Genomic DNA, 20,109 nt, shown 5'->3' on the forward strand with positions numbered 1-20,109 from the left:
AGAGGGTCCATGGTTATTGGCCCCCCCCCGTGGCTAAAAACATCTGCCCCCAGCCACCCCAGAAAAGGCACATCTGGAAGATGCGCCAATTCTGGCACTTGGCCACTCTCTTCCCACTCCCTGTAGCGGTGGGATATGGGGTAATGAAGGGTTAATGCCACCTTGCTATTGGAAGGTGACATTAAGCCATATTAATAATGGAGAGGCGTCAATTATGACACCTATCCATTATTAATCCAATTGTAGGAAAGGGTTAAAAAACACACACACATGATTTAAAAGTATTTTAATGAAAAAAACACAGCGGTTGTTGTAATAATTTATTGTACTCTCAGTCCATCAGGAACACCCTCGCTTGGAAAAATAATAAACGCACAAGATACATACCTTCTGCTGTCAGATCAGGTCCCACGAAGTAATCCATCTGAAGGGGTTAACTAATATTACAGGCAGAGCTGCGATAATCCACTCGCTCTGCCTGTAATCCCCGGGTGCTGAAAGGAAAGCAGTGATCTATACTTACATTCAGTTGCGGTGATGCGCCCCTGCTGGATGTTCTCATGAACTGCAGCCTGGGAACTTTTTCCCACGCTACAGGTCATATGAGGACATCCACCAGGGGGCGCATCACCGCGAATGAATGAAATGTAGGTCAATGACCTACATTTCCTTCATTCGCGGTGATGCGCCCCCTGGTGGATGTCCTCATATGACCTGTAGCGTGGGAAAAAGTTCCCAGGCTGCAGTTCATGAGAACATCCAGCAGGGGCGCATCACCGCAACTGAATGTAAGTATAGATCACTGCTTTCCTTTCAGCACCCGGGGATTACAGGCAGAGCGAGTGGATTATCGCAGCTCTGCCTGTAATATTAGTTAACCCCTTCAGATGGATTACTTCGTGGGACCTGATCTGACAGCAGAAGGTATGTATCTTGTGCGTTTATTATTTTTCCAAGCGAGGGTGTTCCTGATGGACTGAGAGTACAATAAATTATTACAACAACCGCTGTGTTTTTTTCATTAAAATACTTTTAAATCATGTGTGTGTGTGTGTTTTTTAACCCTTTCCTACAATTGGATTAATAATGGATAGGTGTCATAATTGACGCCTCTCCATTATTAATATGGCTTAATGTCACCTTCCAATAGCAAGGTGGCATTAACCCTTCATTACCCCATATCCCACCGCTACAGGGAGTGGGAAGAGAGTGGCCAAGTGCCAGAATTGGCGCATCTTCCAGATGTGCCTTTTCTGGGGTGGCTGGGGGCAGATGTTTTTAGCCACGGGGGGGGGGCCAATAACCATGGACCCTCTCCTGGCTATTAATATCTGCCCTCAGTCACTGGCTTTACCATTCTGGCGGAGAAAATTGCGCGGGAGCCCACGCCAATTTTTTCCGCCATTTAACCCTTTATTTCAGCAGCTACAGCGCTGAAATTTTGCACATACACACTACTAACATTAGTAATGTGGAATATGCAAAAAAAAAGGGGATATGAGATGGTTTACTGTATGTAAACCATGTCTCATATCCTGTCGGGTTTGTGCAGGAGAAATGAGAAGCCGGCAATTGAATTACCGGCTTTTAACACATATCGCGCTGAATGAAATCTAAATACAGAATATATATATATGTGTCTCAATGACATATATATATATATATATACTGTATATATGTTTTAATGAACATTTGAGCACATAAATCCATTAGATGTCGGTTTTGCAAGCCTGCGCGAAAATCTCGCAGTACGGATGCCATACGGATTACATACGGAGGATGCCATGCGCAAAATACGCTGACACACCCTGACTACGGATCACTATTTTGGGAACATTTCACCGTATTTCGGCCGTATTACGGCCGTAAAATACGGACCGTATTGTCTTACGCCGAGTGTGACGCCGGCCTAAGGGTACCGTCACACAGTGCCATTTTGATCGCTACGACGGCACGATCCGTGACGTCGCAGCGATCGTATGATTATCGCTCCAGCGTCGTAGACTGCGGTCACACGTTGCAATCACGGCGCTGGAGCGATGCCGAAGTCCCCGGGTAACCAGGGTAAACATCGGGTTACTAAGCGCAGGGCCGCGCTTAGTAACCCGATGTTTACCCTGGTTACCAGCGTAAACGTAAAAAAAACAAACAGTACATACTCACATTCCGGTGTCTGTCCCCCGGCATCTCAGCTTCTCTGCACTGTGTAAGCGCCATAGCCGGAAAGCAGAGCGGTGACGTCAGACGTCACCGCTGTGCTCGCTTTCTGTCCGGCAGGCGCTCACAGTGCAGAGAAGCTGAGACGCCGGAGGACAGACACCGGAATGTGAGTATGTACTGTTTGTTTTTTTTACGTTTACGCTGGTAACCACGGTAAACATCGGGTTACTAAGCGCGGCCCTGCGCTTAGTTACCCGATGTTTACCCTGGTTACAAGCGAACACATCGCTGGATCGCTGTCACACACAACGATCCAGCGATGTCAGCGGGTGATCAAGCGACGAAAGAAAGTTCCAAACGATCTGCTACGACGTACGATTCTCAGCAGGGTCCCTGATCGCTGCTGCGTGTCAGACACTGCGATATCGTAACTATATCGCTAGAACGTCACGAATCGTACCGTCGTAGCGATCAAAATGGCACTGTGTGACGGTACCCTAAGTTGTATATTAGTTAATGATATATACACAATACAGCTTAGGGCAAGTCCATACCCTGTTTGTGAATCCACAAATGGTGAAAAACCAATAAACAATAAAAAACACTGATACACTTATCTGTGTTCAGGTCTCGCCTCTACGCGTTTCCCCCCCATGATATGGTTCCTTAGGAGGCATATGGGAAAAAGATATTCCGTGTGCTTAAACCACATCAGAGATGCATGCTGTGCCTGATTGCAGGTGTCAGAGACTACTACTGTCCCATCATTGGCTAATGTGTCACTCACTGTCACTGTAGCAGGCATAGCCCGATGGGACTTGTGGTCCCATCGGACGATGCCTGCACACAGAGACACACACACACACACACCAATGACCCCCCCGCCCGAAGCAGACCCCAGCACGGCCAGCGGACCCACCGCACACACCCGCAGACTATAGAACCGCCCGGCGCCCGCACATCCCAGCTCAGCCCCACCGCACCGCCCGGGGCCCGCACATCCCGGTGCAGCCACGCAGACCCCTCGCGCCTGCACATTTCAGCGCAGCCCCACCCATCCCAGCACAGGCCCGCCCATCCCAGCAGAGCCTGCACATCCCAGCCTAGCCCCGTCAGCAGCCCCCAGCACCACCACAGGCCAGTCACTCTTGATGAGTGACCGCTGTCTGTGGAGGCTGGGTCACTCCTACCGATGATTTCACGTCAATTTCCAGAGTCTGGAAATTGACGTGACGTCGGCAGAAATTAGCGGCGGCTGCAGCCTGGGGCTCACGTGACCCTGACTCAGCTGCTGGCATAGCCACTCACAGGCAAAAAAGGCAACACAAGGTATTTACAAAATTCATTAGGGGCCCCGGGGGGATACATTGGGGGGTTAACTGAAAGTAGTGGACAACCCCTTTAAGTGCTTTAACACAGCTTAATACGCATGTCTGCTAATTTAAATAATGGTGAATCTTGTGGCACAGCCAGAAGTACACGACACAGGAAGAGGTGGAAAGCACAGAGAGAGGTCCCCTCCTTTTTAAATAAATTAATAATAATTAAACAAAAAAAGTAGTGTGGGGTACCCCTATATTTGTCAACAAGCCAGAGTAAAGCAGACTACTGGGACTGGTTTTTCATGCTGGTAAGGATGCAATATCTATAAACCTTATCAGCCTGATAATACCAGGTCGCAGCAGGCTGCTTACCTTGGATGGTTAGCAAAAATAGTGGGATCCCCTCAAAAAAAAAAAATTGCGTGGGGTCCCCCTATTTTTGTTAACCAGCCAAGGAAAAAGCAGACAGCTGCGGCCTGGTATTCTTAGGCTGGTGAGGCCAATGGATATTGGCCCTCACCAGCCTAAAAATAGCAGCCTGCAGCCGCCCCACAACTGGCACATCCAAAGATGCGCCAATTGTGGCACTTTACCCAGCTCTTCCCACTGGCCCTGTAGTGGTGGCAAGTGTGGCAATATTTGTGGAGTTGATGTCACCCTTGTATTGTCAGGTGACATCAAGTCCACGGCTTAGTAATGGAGAGGCATAATTGTTATAGTTGTATGGTAAATAAAGACACAGCCAGAATAAAGTCTTTTAATTGAAATAATGACACAGACGTCTTTAATAGATCTTAATTAAACCATACTTACGCATCGCCTATTCCACCGACGCTCTCGTCTCCTGTAAGAGAATTAAAAGAAAAAAGCAACAATATCCTTACCTGTCCACCAAGAAGATATACATACTGTCCCATCTCTTCTACATCTGGATGCCTTAGGCTGAACGGTGGCATTATGCCACCATTCAGCCTGACATCCAGACACAGCGGAGCTTGAAGACGATCACTGGAGATGTCCCCAGCGGTCACTTGCACTACAGTTCTTGCGATCACCTCAGCTCATCGCGAGAACTGCAGTGTAGGTGTACTTCCAACTGAAGTGAGTGGGTAATTTGTGCAGTGGAGACTGAGCATCTCCGCTAAATAAACAGACATGCTGCGGTCTGGAAAGACGCGCCGCATGTGCGTCTCTGTAGGTGAGCCAGAGGCGTCCGTGCATGCATACTGGGCATGGATTTCTTGAAATCCCTTCCACTATGCTGTAACATCTGGCTGCTGCGGGATGGACGCTGCGTCCAACCTGCAGCTTTTACTGACTGTGGGAACATACCCTTAGGCCATGTTCACACTTTGCGGGTTTTACCGCGGATCCGCGGCGATTTTGATGCTGCAGGTCCACAGCAGTTTCCATAGCGTTTACATTTACATGTAAACCCTATGGAAACCGCAATCCGCTGTGCACATGCTGCGGGAAAAACCGCGCAGAAACGCAGCAGTTTACATTCCGCAGCATGTCACTTCTTTGTGCAGAATCGCAGCGATTCTGCACACATAGGAATGCATTAATCCGCTAACTTCCCGCATGGGGCTGTGCCCACGATGCGGGAAGTAAGCGGATCATGTGCAGATGGTACCCGGGGTGGAGGAGAGGAGACTCTCCTCCAGGCCCTGGGAACCATATTAGTGTAAAAAAAAAAGAATAAAAATAAAAAATAATGATATACTCACCTCTCAGCGCTGCACGCGGCCGTCCGGTCGCAGGGTTGCTGTGCGAGCAGGACCTGTGGTGACGTCGCGGTCACATGACCGTGATGACGCCGCGGTCACATGACCGTGACGTCACAAAGGTCCTTCTCGGCACAGCATCTTTCGAACCGGACCGCCGCGTGCAGCGCCGAGGAGATCGGGACGTCAGAGGGTGAGTATTACCATTTTTTATTATTTTTAACATTACTATTGATGCTGCATATTGCTGCATATGCAGCATCAATAGTATAGGAGTAAACCCGCAGCGTAAACCGCAAAACTAACCGCGATAAATCTGCAGGGATAACCGCAGCGGTTTTGCCCTGCAGATTTATCAAATCCGCTGCGGGAGAACCCGCAGAGGATCCCGCAAAGTGTGCACATGGCCTTATAAAGTTTCTTATTTCTTTGTTTTCTATTTATTTATGAAATAAAAATTAAAATAATGGTTACTATTTAAGATGGCTGCAGCTAGAAGAGTATATTGAATGCAGAATCTGTCACACAGGTTCCTAAATACTATGAGCTATTTATAATATGTGTCTTCTTTGGGCGATGGGGCGTCCACCTCCTCCAGACCCCAGAGCTATCTCTGCCCTCACTTTCCACCATGACCTACTCCTGCTTACTCTGTCTGGCAGAACATGCTGTTTTTTTTCTACATGTATAAGTTTTCTAAAAGATTCTCTAGTACAAAGAAAAGTTATAGTAAATGCTGGAATATAACTTTTTTTTTTTCAATTTAATATTCTATATTAGTCTAAAAAAAAATCAATTTTAGATAATTAAGAGGAAACACTTGTCTTCTTCTCGTTCTATGTTTTTCAAGGTTTCTTCAACTTTTGTTTACAGTGAAAGTATCTCTGCAAGGCTGAGACTTTGCACTTAGATCAGTAGTCAGGACCTAATGTTGTCAAGAAATAAAGGGTTACAAAGTGACGTAGCAAATGGGCGTCGGAGAAAGAAGACACAGGGATGAGTGCCAAAACTTAACTATTAATAACGCGTGATAATAATTCTACTGCCTAGACTATCGAGAAGGAGCATAGCTTGTTGTAGTCTGTATGACATATCATGGACTGGGCCCGATGGCTGCCATCATTCTGTGTGCTGTTTGGTGTCTTACAGAAATGTATTCACACTGAAGAGCTTCCTCCTCCATGTGACAGGTAAGAAATCCTTATCATTTCCATAGTGTAACTCTACTTATTGCTACTTTCTCATTGATTTAATGGTGGCACATTAGAATTGATTATCTTGGTGGTAGAGCCTAAGAATTAATATATAGCACCTTGAAAAAGCATTAATTCCCCATGAAGTTTTCCACATTTTTTACATTACACCCATAAACTTAAATGTATTTTATTAAGATTTTATGTGATATTCAACAGAAAGGAGCAAGAATTTGTGAAGTGAAAAATAAATGAGGTTTTCTAAATATTTAAAAAATATAAATCTCAAAATGTTAACGTGCATTTGTATTCAGCCCCCTGTCGTCTGATACCCCTAAATAAAATCCTGACTGACCAATTGCCTCCAGAAGTCACATAATTAGTAACTTGTTTCCGCTTATGTGTAATTTCTTCTCAGTACAATTACAGCTGTTCTGTGAAGGCCTCTGAGGATTGATTGAGAACATTAGGGATCAAACAGAATCATGAAAACCAACGAGCACACCAGACAGGTCAAGGATAAGGTTGTGGGGAAGAGTAAAGAAGTGTTAGGTTATAAAAATAAATAAATAAATAAATAAATAACCCAAGCACTAAACATCTGAACATCTATATATAATTGGAATAGATATGTTGGTGCCAGTGAACACATTATAAGTTATAATGTGTTCACTGGCACCAACATATCTATATCAACATATAATTTATAACCCAACAACTTATAGTACACAAGAAATTCAAAGAAAGTGGGCAGCACCCAATAACAGGCTCCAAACGAAAAACCTGGTGTTTCTTAGTCCATGGGAACAGGTGGCAACATTACGACTCAAACACGTGAGCCTTTGTCATGCAACACACAGTGTAGCAAGCTAGTTTTTATAGACATCTCACATTAGCATAATTATGACATACAATTAAGCAATGTAAAAACACCAATGTAAACAGGAACACAAAGCTATTATATCATATACATAAAGAGAACCGTTGTTTTACTTTTATTTTTTTATAAATCAATATGAAAATATGAAACCTTGTGATTTATTTTAATAGAGAAATTGTCTTCTTTCTCCTCCTGGACTGATCATTCATTCTCAAAATTCTCAATTCACAAGGAAAATGTGTCTTCAGTGAATGCAGACTTTCCCCTTACTGAGATAGGAGATAACAGTTGGTGCTCGTAAAGTTCAATGGAGAACTGCATCTGTGTCTGCTTCTAGCTCCTCCTCCCTCCATAACATTTTAAAGTCACCAACCTGCCATTTCCTATCTCAGCAGTGGGAAATCTGTCTTCACTGAACACAGATTTTAACCATGATTTAAGAGTGAAATATCAATCCAAGAAGGGAAAGAAGCAAATTTCTGTAATAAGATAAATAACAAGGTTGCTTATTTTTATGTGCACTATTGAATTATGAAATAAAAATTTAAATAACATTTATTCTTTAAATAAAGTGAAGAAAGCAATATAATATTTAAAAAATTTTTTAAAAATGCTCACTGTTTTTATAATAATATATTTAGGCTTGCTTACCCAGTATATATCAAAGTAAATTATAATGATGGACAGTGTCTCGCCAATCAGGAGAATCAAACCTAATACATTCAAAAGTGAGTAAACTGCAGATATTGGTGTCCTACATTCATTACCTGCATGTGCTGTGTGTGATAGGAAGCCGATCCCAAGAGGGTGTGGGAAAGGGAAGTCAGGAGACTGCACATCGGTATAGCGTGATCACATTCCCAGACTGCCCATTGCCAAAATGCGGGAAGGAAACAAGAGACGTTGACGCTAAAGAAGGAATGCACATGTGCCAACATTCCTTTAAAGGGTATGTTAGGCTTTTGCTATGTAATCTTAAAGCAGCATGACATAAGGGCTGAGACCCTGATTTCAGGGATGTGTCACTTATTGTACTGTGTGCTGTTATTTCAATACAATGAGTGTTTTATCAGCAAGAGATTATCACTGCCCGAACTGGTGCTCTTCTGTCTCCTGGTCCAACCACACAGAAAACTGCTCATCAGGGGTGTGGGCAGGGTTAGCTTTCTGAGCTCGGCTTTATGCTACATCTAAAATCTATGTATCACGACTACTGCACCCAGTAAACAAAGTGACACATCACTGGAATCAGGGTCTCTATCCCTACATCAGGCTGCTCTCTGATGAGGTAGCAAAAAATTGGTGACAGATTACCTTTAATAATCCCTCATTATTGATCTCTTTTGCTACATAGTTACATAGTTCTTACATGTGATTACTGATGACTTACATAATTAGATTGTCCTAAGATTGACACATATAACCAGATAAGTGTCTCTGTGATCCCATTGGTCACTAGAATCGGGGTCTCGTTTCCTCAGTTTAGTTAGAGACACTTAGCAGTGCCGCTTCATTCACAGTTCATGAGGTTGATGGATATAGACCTTAAAATGGAACAACATCTTGTATGTGCAACTGCTGCTTCATTTAAATCAAGAAAACAGGCCCCCAATCTTGTGATCTGCGGGGTTCAGACAATTCAATTCTATACCATTCAGTGTTAAGATGAAAAATTAATGATGTATTGACAACAACTTTAAAGGCCACCTGTCATGTCCAGATACTTACCTGCAGATATAGGGTTAAGCTGCAGGTAAATATCATTAAAATCCTTCCTGTCTGCTTTACTGGAACAGCAGCTACAGGAAGAAAATGAACTTATATCATCCCTGCAGCCTCTTGCCTGCAGTCATTGGGAAGGTTCAAGGAGCGGTTACAGTCACTGCTCAGCTCACAGTGAGAACACTCCCCACTTTGATTGACAGCCAGCTCCGTAGCGTGTGTGCAGCTTGTGTGTGCAGAGCAGGCTGCCAGTCAGTCAGTGCTGAGATGTGCAGATACAGGGAGAATATAAAATATTTTTTCCCAGTAGCCGCTGCTCCAGTAAGTCAGCATTTTAATGCTATATATCAGCAGATTAACCCTATATCATCACCTAAATAGTGTTTCTGGACATGACGGGTTCACTTCAATACTCCCTGCTTTTTCCCATATCTCCTCCCATAGAAGTTATGATCATTAACATTCTTTATGATTTCTCTTTGCTCCTTCTTTTCTCAGTAACATCTATTGTACAGGGGAAGTCCTCCATCATGTCCAGCTTGCCAAGATTTTCACCGATGATAAACATTTTGTAGACATGGGCCTCCTGTATGCACCCGGTCAGTTTAATTTTGGATTCTACATTAATAGCTTCATGTGTTATACAGTACAAACAATTCACCTACTAGAGTCTGTCAGTATAAACTAAGCACACAGCCTTGCGGGGGACGCAGTCCTTATAAAAATATAGCACCTTTAGTGATCTAATCGCTGCTTCTGTTCTGCAACAATTGGAAGTTTGATCAAATATAATAATTGGGATGCTTGATGCACCATGGTGTTGTGACCAAGAGGCTCAGAGCACTGTTCTGTCCATTGACCTTACTGTTCTGCCTCCCTCACTGGTGAGTCACAGGGCTGGCTAGCCTGAGCTTTCTCTGCAGACAGCGCTTGCTCCAGGTGGCACCGTCCATCACCAGAAGGTGGGGTCTTTCTCTGCAGACAGCGCTTGCTCCAGGTGGCACTGTCAATCACCAGAAGGTGGGGTCTTTCTCTGCAGACAGTGCTTGCTCCAGGTGGCACTGTCCATCACCAGAAGGTGGGGTCTTTCTCTGCAGACAGTGCTTGCTCCAGGTGGCACTGTCCATCACCAGAAGGTGGGGTCTTTCTCTGCAGACAGTGCTTGCTCCAGGTGGCACTGTCCATCACCAGTGGGTGGAACAGTGACTAAGCCTCTTAGCCACACTCGGGGTGCACCAAGAATCCTAATTAGCATATTTGATGAAACTTCAGTTCCTGTAAAACAGAGGCACAATTAAATCCCTAAAAGTGCTATTTATTATAACAGCGATATCCTCTACAAGGATGTGTGATTATTTTATACAGTCAGTTTGAGCTGAAAAATTCCCTTTAAAGGAAATCTATCACCAGTTTTTTTCCACTAAATCAGAAAGCAGCATAGTGTAAAGACCCTGATTATAGCGATGTGTCACTTACTGGGCTGATTCAATTAAGTTTTCACTCACTTAACAGCAGGCAATTATCACTAGAGGATTGCTATGTAGTCCTCCATATTGATGAGCTCTGTATAACTCCACCCCCCAACACTGATTGTCAGCTTAAGGCCCCGTCACACATAGCGATTTACCAATGATCACGACCAGCGATATGACCTGGCCGTGATCGTTGATAAGTCGTTGTGTGGTCGCTGGGGAGCTGTCACACAGACAGCTCTCTCCAGCGACCAACGATCAGGGGAACGACTTCGGCATCGTTGAAACTGTCTTCAACGATGCCGAAGTCCCCCTGCAGCACCCGGGTAACCAGGGTAAACATCGGGTTACTAAGCGCAGGGCCGCGCTTAGTAACCCGATGTTTACCCTGGTTACCAAAAAAACCAAACAGTACATACTCACCATCTGATGTCCGTCAGGTCCCTTGCCGTCTGCTTCCCGCTCTGACTGAGTGCCGCCGTACAGTGAGAGCAGAGCGCAGCGGTGACGTCACCGCTGTGCTGTACTTTCACTTTCACTTTGCGGCGCTCAGTCAGTGTGGGAAGCAGACGGCAAGGGACCTGACGGACATCAGATGGTGAGTATGTACTGTTTGGTTTTTTTTACATTTACGCTGGTAACCAGGGTAAACATCGGGTTACTAAGCGCGGCCCTGCGCTTAGTAACCCGATGTTTACCCTGGTTACCAGTGAAGACATCGCTGGATCGGTGTCACACACACCGATTCAGCGATGTCAGCGGGACCTCAACGACCAAAAAACGGCCCAGGCCATTCCGACACGACCAGCGATCTCACAGCAGGGGCCGGGTCGCTGGTACGTGTCACACATAGCGAGATCGCTACTGAGGTCGCTGTTGCGTCACAAAACTTGTGACTCAGCAGCGATCTCGCTAGCGATCTCGCTATGTGAGACGGGGCCTTTAGTTTCTACACTGTGTAATCGGTGGCTATACAGAGCTCAGCATTCAAGAGAACTGCTAGATACAAAACAGGGATTTTATGAAAACTACAGCAAACAGTCCAATAAGTGACACATTTCTGGAATCAGGATCTCTGTCCCTACATCATGCTGCCCTCGAATGGGGTAACAAAAGCTGGTGACAGTAATTGTACTACTTCAGAGTTTTCTTCCTATGTTCAGTAAATACCACAGGGTGCTACAAACCCACAGGTAAGTGTCACTGTACCTTTTTAAAAAAAAAAAAAACTGCACAGAAAAGTATGATATACAGTATATACAATGTGTCTAACAATTGTCATGTATTACTAAGTCTCCCAAGTTTCTATGTCACGTATAGATCAGTAGTCTTTTTTTATATGGTAAGGTTTGGTGTATAGGAAACCATTACTTGGTATAATTGGAGAAAAAATTGTAATATGCAGGTGCTGGGATGCAGTTACACAAATGCTGCAGAGCAGGGGTTAACTATATTGAATAAGTCAACAGTAGGGAACTCTGTTCACTTAGCCTTCTTTCACATTTCCGTCGGTACGCGGCCATCGCTAAGCGTCGGCGCGACGTACCGACGGATGTTGCTAAAATTCGGCACAACGTGGGCAGTGGATGCAGTTTTTCAACGCCCATTCTAAAGTCCCGGGGAGGAGCTAGAGATCTCCGCCCGGGCATGTGTGCTCCTAAGTGCAGGATGCGACGTACGAAAAAACGTTCTCTTGAACGTTTTTTCGTGACGACGGTCCGCTAAATACCGACGCATCCAGTGCACGACGGACTTCACGTATGGCCATATGTCGCGATCCATCGGCAATACAAGTCTATGGGGAAAAAAACGCATCCTGCGGGCACATTTGCAGGATGCGTTTTTTTTCACAAAACGACGCATTGTGACGGATCTAAAAAGATGGAAGTGTGAAAGTAGCCTTATCGTGACTCTGCAGCCTGTTACTGGCTGAAGGTCCCGTGGTGGCAGGATTCTGGCGGCGGTCAGTGTGGTGCCTGCTGGCGTCCTCGCCCAGAACACGGTTCTCCTTCTGGAGGCAGCGGGCGGTCTCTGGTTTTGCCCGCTGAGCCCCCAGTCCATATATCTGTGGAGTAAGAGAGTAGAGCTCTCCTCCGCAGGATTCCTCTCCGTGAGGGTCTCTTTAAGCAGCCGCTGTGACCTGAAGGGCTGCAATGCTTTACCCGGCGTGCGCCTCTCTGGATATCGGCCGACACCCGGATGTCTGTACTGCATCGCACGCTCCCCTGCGCACCCGCTGGTTTCAGTGAGTCCCTCACTATGCCGCCCTTTCTGTTTTTCAGTTCTCCTGTCTTGATACAGTATATGCCCTTACATTGCAATGAGTCCTATTTTTAAAAGTGAACAGATGGCCGACACCTATCTCTACCGTCTCTTTGATACGCAGGAATAGTCTTCTTGGCAGAACGCTCCTGTGTTCTACGAGCGAGGCTTACCACAGTGCCGAACAAAAGGATCTGATGTTGAAATTCCCCCAATATCATATTTAGGGCGCAGACAGCCATATAACATGGACGACGATCTCATCGCAATGCCTGGACTGGCCGGCGGCTGTCCTGACAAAGCATGACAGCTGCATAGAAATAAATGCCGCCAGCCAGTCCAAGCTGTGAGATCGTCGTCTGTGTTATACAGGTGTCTGATTGCCCCCTTAAAGGAAAAGTCAGGAGGTATTAGATAGAGGGTCAATCCCACCGAAATCAGCGGGTTCAGGTTGCTTTAATGCAGTGTGTATGGCGGCCTTATGTTTTCATTATTCTAAAACAAAACATGTCTATCTCTATTATTCCAAGGTCTTGTACATACTTTGCACATTTTCACCAAGGAAAAAAACGCAGCGTTTTATAGAAACAGCAACATGAATGAGATTTCTGATATCTAACACACGCTGCTTATTTTTACCGCGCGGATTTGAAACTCCAATTCTGAAGCCTGTCAATTCTGCGTTTTTGCAGCGTTTTCCACCTATTCAAGTAAATGGAGGGGGGAAAGCCGAACATAAAACACACCAAATTTGTATAAAATGCCGTATATAGGTATTTTACGCAGTGTTTTTCTTGCCGATACTCTGGTATTTGCGGCAGAAATATTTGCAGCAAATACTCAACATGTCCCCATAGTAATGGATTGCGATATCTTATTGTAGCGGAGTAAGATTACATGTGAAAACAGCCTGATGTGATAACGCAGAAGTCCATGACATGTCAGGCGCTACTGGACAAAGGTCTGGGGGCAAGATCACATCAGCAACCTTTGCCCATTGAGGAGTTTCTGGTATAAGTATTTAGTTTTGTACTTGATACATTTCTAGAACAAGGATGGGAGTTTTTCTTAGATATAAAACTTCAATTCTAGGTCTTGGAAAATAAAATCCGAGGCATGAGGATGTACGGTATGGCTCCGTAGACTACTGCGGGTGCTGTATTAAATGCAGAGCTTGCCATAGCAGTGTCATATACATAACCCTGATTGTGGCCTAAATAAGCAGCTGATCATGCAGATAACATACCGTACTGCATGCAGTGAAGAACCCGCACTACTGCGCTAATATCACACCTATCATTCCAGCTGAAATAATAAGCAAGTTTCAGAATTTGTTGAAAAACCATACAATTGATCGGGCTGAGCTGATCGAGTTTGTGAACACGTCTTTTGCTCCTCCTGGAACAGAGTTTGAAGAGTGGAACCCTCCGGACTGGCACAAGAGGTATATACTCAAAGATTTCTGCAATTCTCTTTTACCAAACTTAAATGGTCGCTGTACTTATGGAACCAGCAAGATCTAGCGGGTACGAAGTCCTAGATAAGTATGAATGAAACTTAACATTTGATGAAATTGTTTAAAATCTCCAGGGTATCTGACCTGACACGTAAATAAATAGGTACAGGTAGTTTAACAGACCTATGCGTTTCGGCTAGCTGCTTTACTCATGGTTATGCGTCTAGTCAAAATGCGTAGGTCCGTTACGCTACCTGTACCTATTTATTTATGTGCCAGATTGAATACCCTGGAGATGTTTCATTCATACTTACTTACCTGGGACTTCATACACTAGATCTTTTTCTAACTTGCTGGTTCCTGAAGTTTTGTCTGCTCCGACCTGATCCATGCGAGATTTCCCGTTACTCCAATGGTTGAATATCCAGCTTGGTGAGCTACCGAGTCTTTATTAGTACTGCACTTTTGGATCCCATGTGATATTGTGCTAAATAGGCAACCACTTTATTTTAAAATGATGTTAAAAGGTTACAGGAAGCCGTGTTTGGTCCTTGCCTTACTGCTGCTCTCTCCGATCTACCATACTACTGAGGAAGCAGAGCGAAACGTGCATTGGGGCCCAGGAAAGATGTATCTAGTCAGCAGTTCAATATGTTACTTTGCATTTGCTGTGGTTCTCGGTACAGACTTATGCACTGGTACTATTTATCGGAACTAGTTTCACCTTGCCCTATTGACTTATACATAGGAAAATTAATATATATAGTTCTGGCAAAAATTAAGAGACCACTGCAAAATGTTCTCTAAGCTCTCCATGCATGTATCGTGACTGTCACACAGCTGCGACTCATGCAACTGCGGCGCCGATCAGCTGATGGGCCAGCGCGATCCAGGAAGTTGGGTTCCCTCTTCAGCTTGCCGAATAAGAGGGAACCTGAGCAAATTTGCTCATCTCTACCTATTATTGCTGTCACCATTTTTCTTGACTTTTTTATCCCTTTTTTTTTGTTACATTATTTATTTAATTATGTTCTTGAGATTATTCTCAATAAAAACATTTTTTTACTCCACATGGGGATAATTTCTTCATTTGTTATACCCTGAGATTGCTCTCAGAGGTTTGGTTGACATACAGCTCTGACAAAAATGATCATAGAATCATAGAATGATAGAGCTGAAAGGGACCTCCTGGGTCATCTGGTCCAACCCCCGCTCAAAGCAGGATTCACTAAATCATCCCAGACAGATGTCTGTCCAGCCTCTGTTTGAAAACTTCCATAGAAGGAGAACTCGCCACCTCTCGTGGCAGCCTGTTCCACTCATTGATCACCCTAACTGTCAAAAAGTTTTTTCTAATATCTAATCTGTGTCTCCTCCCATTCAGTTTCATCCCATTGCTTCTAGTCTTTCCTTGTGCAAATGAAAATAAAGATGATCCTTCTACAATGTGACAGCCCTTGAGATATTTGTAGACAGCTATTAAGTCTCCTCTCAGTCTTCTTTTTTGCAAGCTAAACATTCACAAATACTGTAACCGCTCCTCTTAGGACATGGTTTGCAGACCGGTCAGCATTCTGGTCGCTCTCCTCTGAACTTGCTCCAGTTTGTTGATGTCTTTTTTAAAATATGATGCCCAAAACTGGACACAGTATTCCAGATGAGGTCTGACCAAAGAGGAGTAGAGGGCAATAATGACTTTGCATGATCTAGACTGTATGCTTCTGTTAATACATCTCAGAATTGCATTTGCCTTTTTTGCTGCTGCATCACACTGTTGACTCATGTTCAGTCTGTGATCTATTACTGTAGTATACCAAAATCTTTTTCACATGTGCTGTTGCTTAGCCTTATTCCTCCCATTCTGTGAATGCTTTTTTCATTTTCATTGCCCAGATTTAGTACTTTGCATTTTTCCTTGTTAAAAACCATCCTGTTCGTTGCTGCCCACTGCTCCAGTTTATTTATATCGTTTTGAATCCTCTCTCTTCTGTAGTATTAGCTATCCCTCCTAGCTTTGTGTCATCAGCAAATTTAATTAGGGTACCCTCAAATTCTTCATTTAAATCATTGATAAAAATGTTGAACAATACAGGGCACAGGACAGAGCCCTGTGGTACCCCACTTGAGACATTCTTCCAACTGGATGTGCAGCCATTTACGACCACTCTTTGGGTCCGATCACTAAGCCAGTTATGAATCCACCTAACAGTTGCCTTGTCCATTTCATACTTAGTTATTTTTTCAATAAGGATTGTGTGAGATACTTTGTCAAATGCTTTGCTGAAGTCAAGATATACTATATCTACAGCATTTCCCTGATCCACCCAGTCAGTGATTAACTTGACTTATTAGTTACAAAGCCATGCTAACTCTGGTTAATCACCATTCTTATCCAGGTACTTACAGACATGTTGTTTAATAATTTGTTCAAAGATCTTTCCTGGTATGGAAGTCAGACTCACGGGCCTATAGTTCCCTGGGTCCACCTGCTTCCCCTTTTTGAAGATAGGAACGACATTTTCTCTTCTCCACTCTTCTGGGACTTCTCTTGTTCTCCAAGAATTTTCAAAGATTACGGAGAGTGGTTCAAAAATTTCTTCTGCTATCTCCTTCAGTACTCTGGGGTGTAATTCATCTGGACCTGGAGACTTCAATTAATTTATGTTAGCTAAGTGTTTCCTCACTATATTTCTGTTTATAGATATCCTGGATTCTTCTACTCCTTTAATAGGACAGTGAAGATCAGTTGATGTTACATTTCCTTTCTTAGAGAAAACAGATGCAAAATAGGAATTTAAAAGTTCGGCCTTCTCAACATCCTTTCTTACCATTTCATAATTTTCATCCTGTAAAAATCCTATAGCATCTTTGACTTTTCTTTTACTTTTGACATATCCCCCAAATCCTTTTTTATTGCTTTTGACATCTCTTGCAAGCCTTAATTCATTGTCAGCTTTAGATAATCTGATTCGTGCCCTGCAGGTTCTGCAGACAGCATTATATTCTTCTTTAGATATGCATCCCGCTTTCCATTTGATTAACATTTCTTTCTTCCTTTTTAGCAAGTGTTTAAGTTGTGTGTTCATCCATCCTGGTTTCCTTAAATGCTTTGTATTCTTCCCTTTTTTTGGAATTGTTAACGATTGTGCTTTGAGATTCTCATTTTTCAAGATTTCCCAACCTTCCTGGACATTTTTGTCCTTAAGGATATCCAGCCATTAGATCCCTCTGATTCTCTTTCTGAGTCCCTTAAAATCTGCCTTTCTGAAATCTAACCTTGAAGTTTGAGTCTTCACAGGTCTTCCTCCTCTAGTTATCCAAAATTCTAAAATAGCATGGTCGCTACCTCCTAGGGTCCCAGCAACTCTTACCTCGTCAACCATTTCCTCCCTGTTCATAAGGATTAGATCTCCTTGTTTTCTCCCCTGCCTTTTGGAAGATAAAGTTGTCAGCAAGAGAGGATAAGAATTTGTTTGACCTGTTAGTTTTACTTGAGAGAGAATCCCAACATATGTCTGGATAGTTGAAATCTCCCATAACGACTATGTCATATTTTTTGGAGATCTTGGCTATTTGATGCATAAAGAGTTCATCCATATATTCAGTTTGCACAGTCGGCCTGTAGTGAATGCCGACAATGGTGTCCTTTCCTTTGTTCTCTCCTTGTATTCTTACCCAAACAGTTTCCACAGAACTCCCAGTCTCTGAAGCTTCAATCTCTGTGCAGATATATGCTTTTCTAACATATAATGCGACACCTCCTCCTCCTTTATCAAGTCTGTTTCTTGCAAATAAGTTGTATCCTTCTAACCTTGTATTCCAATCATGTGTATCGTCCCACCAAGTTTCAGTGATTCCAATGACATCATATTTCTTCATTAAGGCTATGTGCACACGTTCAGGATTTCTTGCAGAAATTTCCTGAGCAAAACAGGAAATTTTCTGCAAGAAATCCGCATGTGTTTTTCTCGTGTTTTTTACCGCGTTTTTGGTGTGTTTTTTTGCGGATTTTTCCGTAGGTTCCCAATGCAATAATATAGTGGGAAATCCGCAAAATTAATGAACATGCTACGTTTTTTACCGCGATGTGTTTTTTACGCGGAAAAAAACGCATCATATGCACAAAAATTGTGGAATGCATTCTAAATGATGGGTGCATAATGTATGCGTTTTTTTCGCGTTTTTATAGCGAAAAATCTGCAACGTGTGCACACAGCCTAAGAGACCACCACATCAAAACCCTGTCATGGTCAGGCCCAATCTCCAGACCTGAACCCCATTGAAAACCTCTGGAATGTAATAAAGAGGATGATGGATAGTCACAAGCCATCAAACAAAGAAGGACTGCTTACATTTTTCCTCCAGAAACAGTGTGAAAGACTGGTGGAAAGCATGCCAAGACGCATGAAAGCTGTGATTAAAAATAATGGTTATTCCACAAATTATTGATTTCTGAACTCTTTAAGATGAAACATTAGTATTGTTGTTTCTAAATGATTATAAACTTGTTTTCTTTGCATTATTTGAGGTCTGAAAGCCCTTGTTTTTTTTTTTTATTTTTACCTTTTCTCCTTTTCAAAAAAACAAAAAAACAAAATTTATTGCTTGGAACTTTGGAGACATGTTGTCAGAAGTTTATAGACTAAAAGAACAATTTACATTTTACTCAAAAATATAGCTATAAAGAGAAAAATCAGACAAACTGAACATTTTGCAGTGGTCTCTTAATTTTTGCCAGAACAGTATGTTCTACAGTGTCAAATTTTAATTATTACCGTAACTTTTCAATTTTCTTTTCCTGACAGTCCTCAATTCTTGAATCATATCACTGATTCAGAATTGCGTTCTTGGGCTGCTGACCTTCATGATCTCTGGAAGTCTTTGGGGAGAAAGGTAAGCAAAGAAAATGAGAATGACTATTTATTATCTGTAATCATAATGACTGTAAGTGCATATCATAACTGAGTCTTCCACATTTATCTTTCAGATAAGTCAAAATGTTAAGAATCAACCAGATCGTCACTCACAAATCTATGTCCCAAACCCAGTTATAGTACCAGGAGGTCGATTCATAGAATTTTACTACTGGTGGGTGAAAAATCTGGGGAAGTTCTAAATTATAGGTTTAAAGGGAATCTGTCACCAGGTTGTTTGCACCTAAGCAGCACAATGTAGGGGCAGAGATTCTTATTCCAGTGAAGTATCACTTAATCTTCTACTAAGAGTATACCTAGAGGACTAGTAAGCATGCTGCCACGTAGTCCTCCATACTCATGAGCTCTGTATAACCCAACCCCCACCAGCGATTGGCAGTTTCCTGCCTATGCACAGTGTACACAGGAAGCTGCCAATCAGTGGTGTGGGCGGGGTTACACAGTGATTTTATGAAAACTGCGACAAGCAGCCCAGTAAGTGACACATCATTGGAATCAATATCTCTGCCTCTACATCATACTGCTCTCAGATAGGGTAGTAAATAACTGGTGACAAATTCCCTTTAAGATGGTTTTTGCACCGGACAAGCCATCTTTACACTGAAAATGACTTTCTACAGATTTCCAAGTGTACCTTTGCCCATGAGTAATTCACTTGTAAGTGATGGATTGGAAATAAAGTAATATACAGGGTGTCTCAAAAGAAAGGAAGCACACACAAAAGCCAAAAATGGTTTGACAGACCGTGATCCCAACACATTCTGCTTGGTATACCGCCATCCTTCACAGCACGCGAATAGAAGAAAAATCACTGTTGTAACATGAAAAGAAATAGGGTGAAGTTACCATGAAGCTCACTATTTTTATTTTTTTTTTGTAAAATTCACTACGGGTTTGATATATCGCACATTTAAGTTCCCATTTAAAAAATTCAAGTTTAATCCAAGATGGCGGCATTCAAGATGGCTGCAACGAAGGTGA

The 20,109-nt window shown here is 43.2% G+C and overlaps 1 protein-coding gene across 1 annotated transcript in view; it reads left to right on the plus strand.

Moving 5' to 3' along the window:
- The window catches only part of TREH (trehalase), a 77,033-nt gene that overhangs the window by 32,230 nt on the left and 24,694 nt on the right, over window positions 1-20,109 (plus strand). The window contains exons 3-7 of the mRNA XM_077250466.1: window positions 6,359-6,399; window positions 9,503-9,603; window positions 14,044-14,182; window positions 19,000-19,087; window positions 19,182-19,282. Coding sequence (XP_077106581.1) covers window positions 6,359-6,399; window positions 9,503-9,603; window positions 14,044-14,182; window positions 19,000-19,087; window positions 19,182-19,282 — 470 coding nt within the window. The remainder of the gene's footprint in view (window positions 1-6,358; window positions 6,400-9,502; window positions 9,604-14,043; window positions 14,183-18,999; window positions 19,088-19,181; window positions 19,283-20,109) is intronic.

This window comes from Ranitomeya variabilis, chromosome 4 (genome assembly GCF_051348905.1).
Source record: "Ranitomeya variabilis isolate aRanVar5 chromosome 4, aRanVar5.hap1, whole genome shotgun sequence".
In the NCBI taxonomy this organism is placed as follows: domain Eukaryota; kingdom Metazoa; phylum Chordata; class Amphibia; order Anura; family Dendrobatidae; genus Ranitomeya; species Ranitomeya variabilis.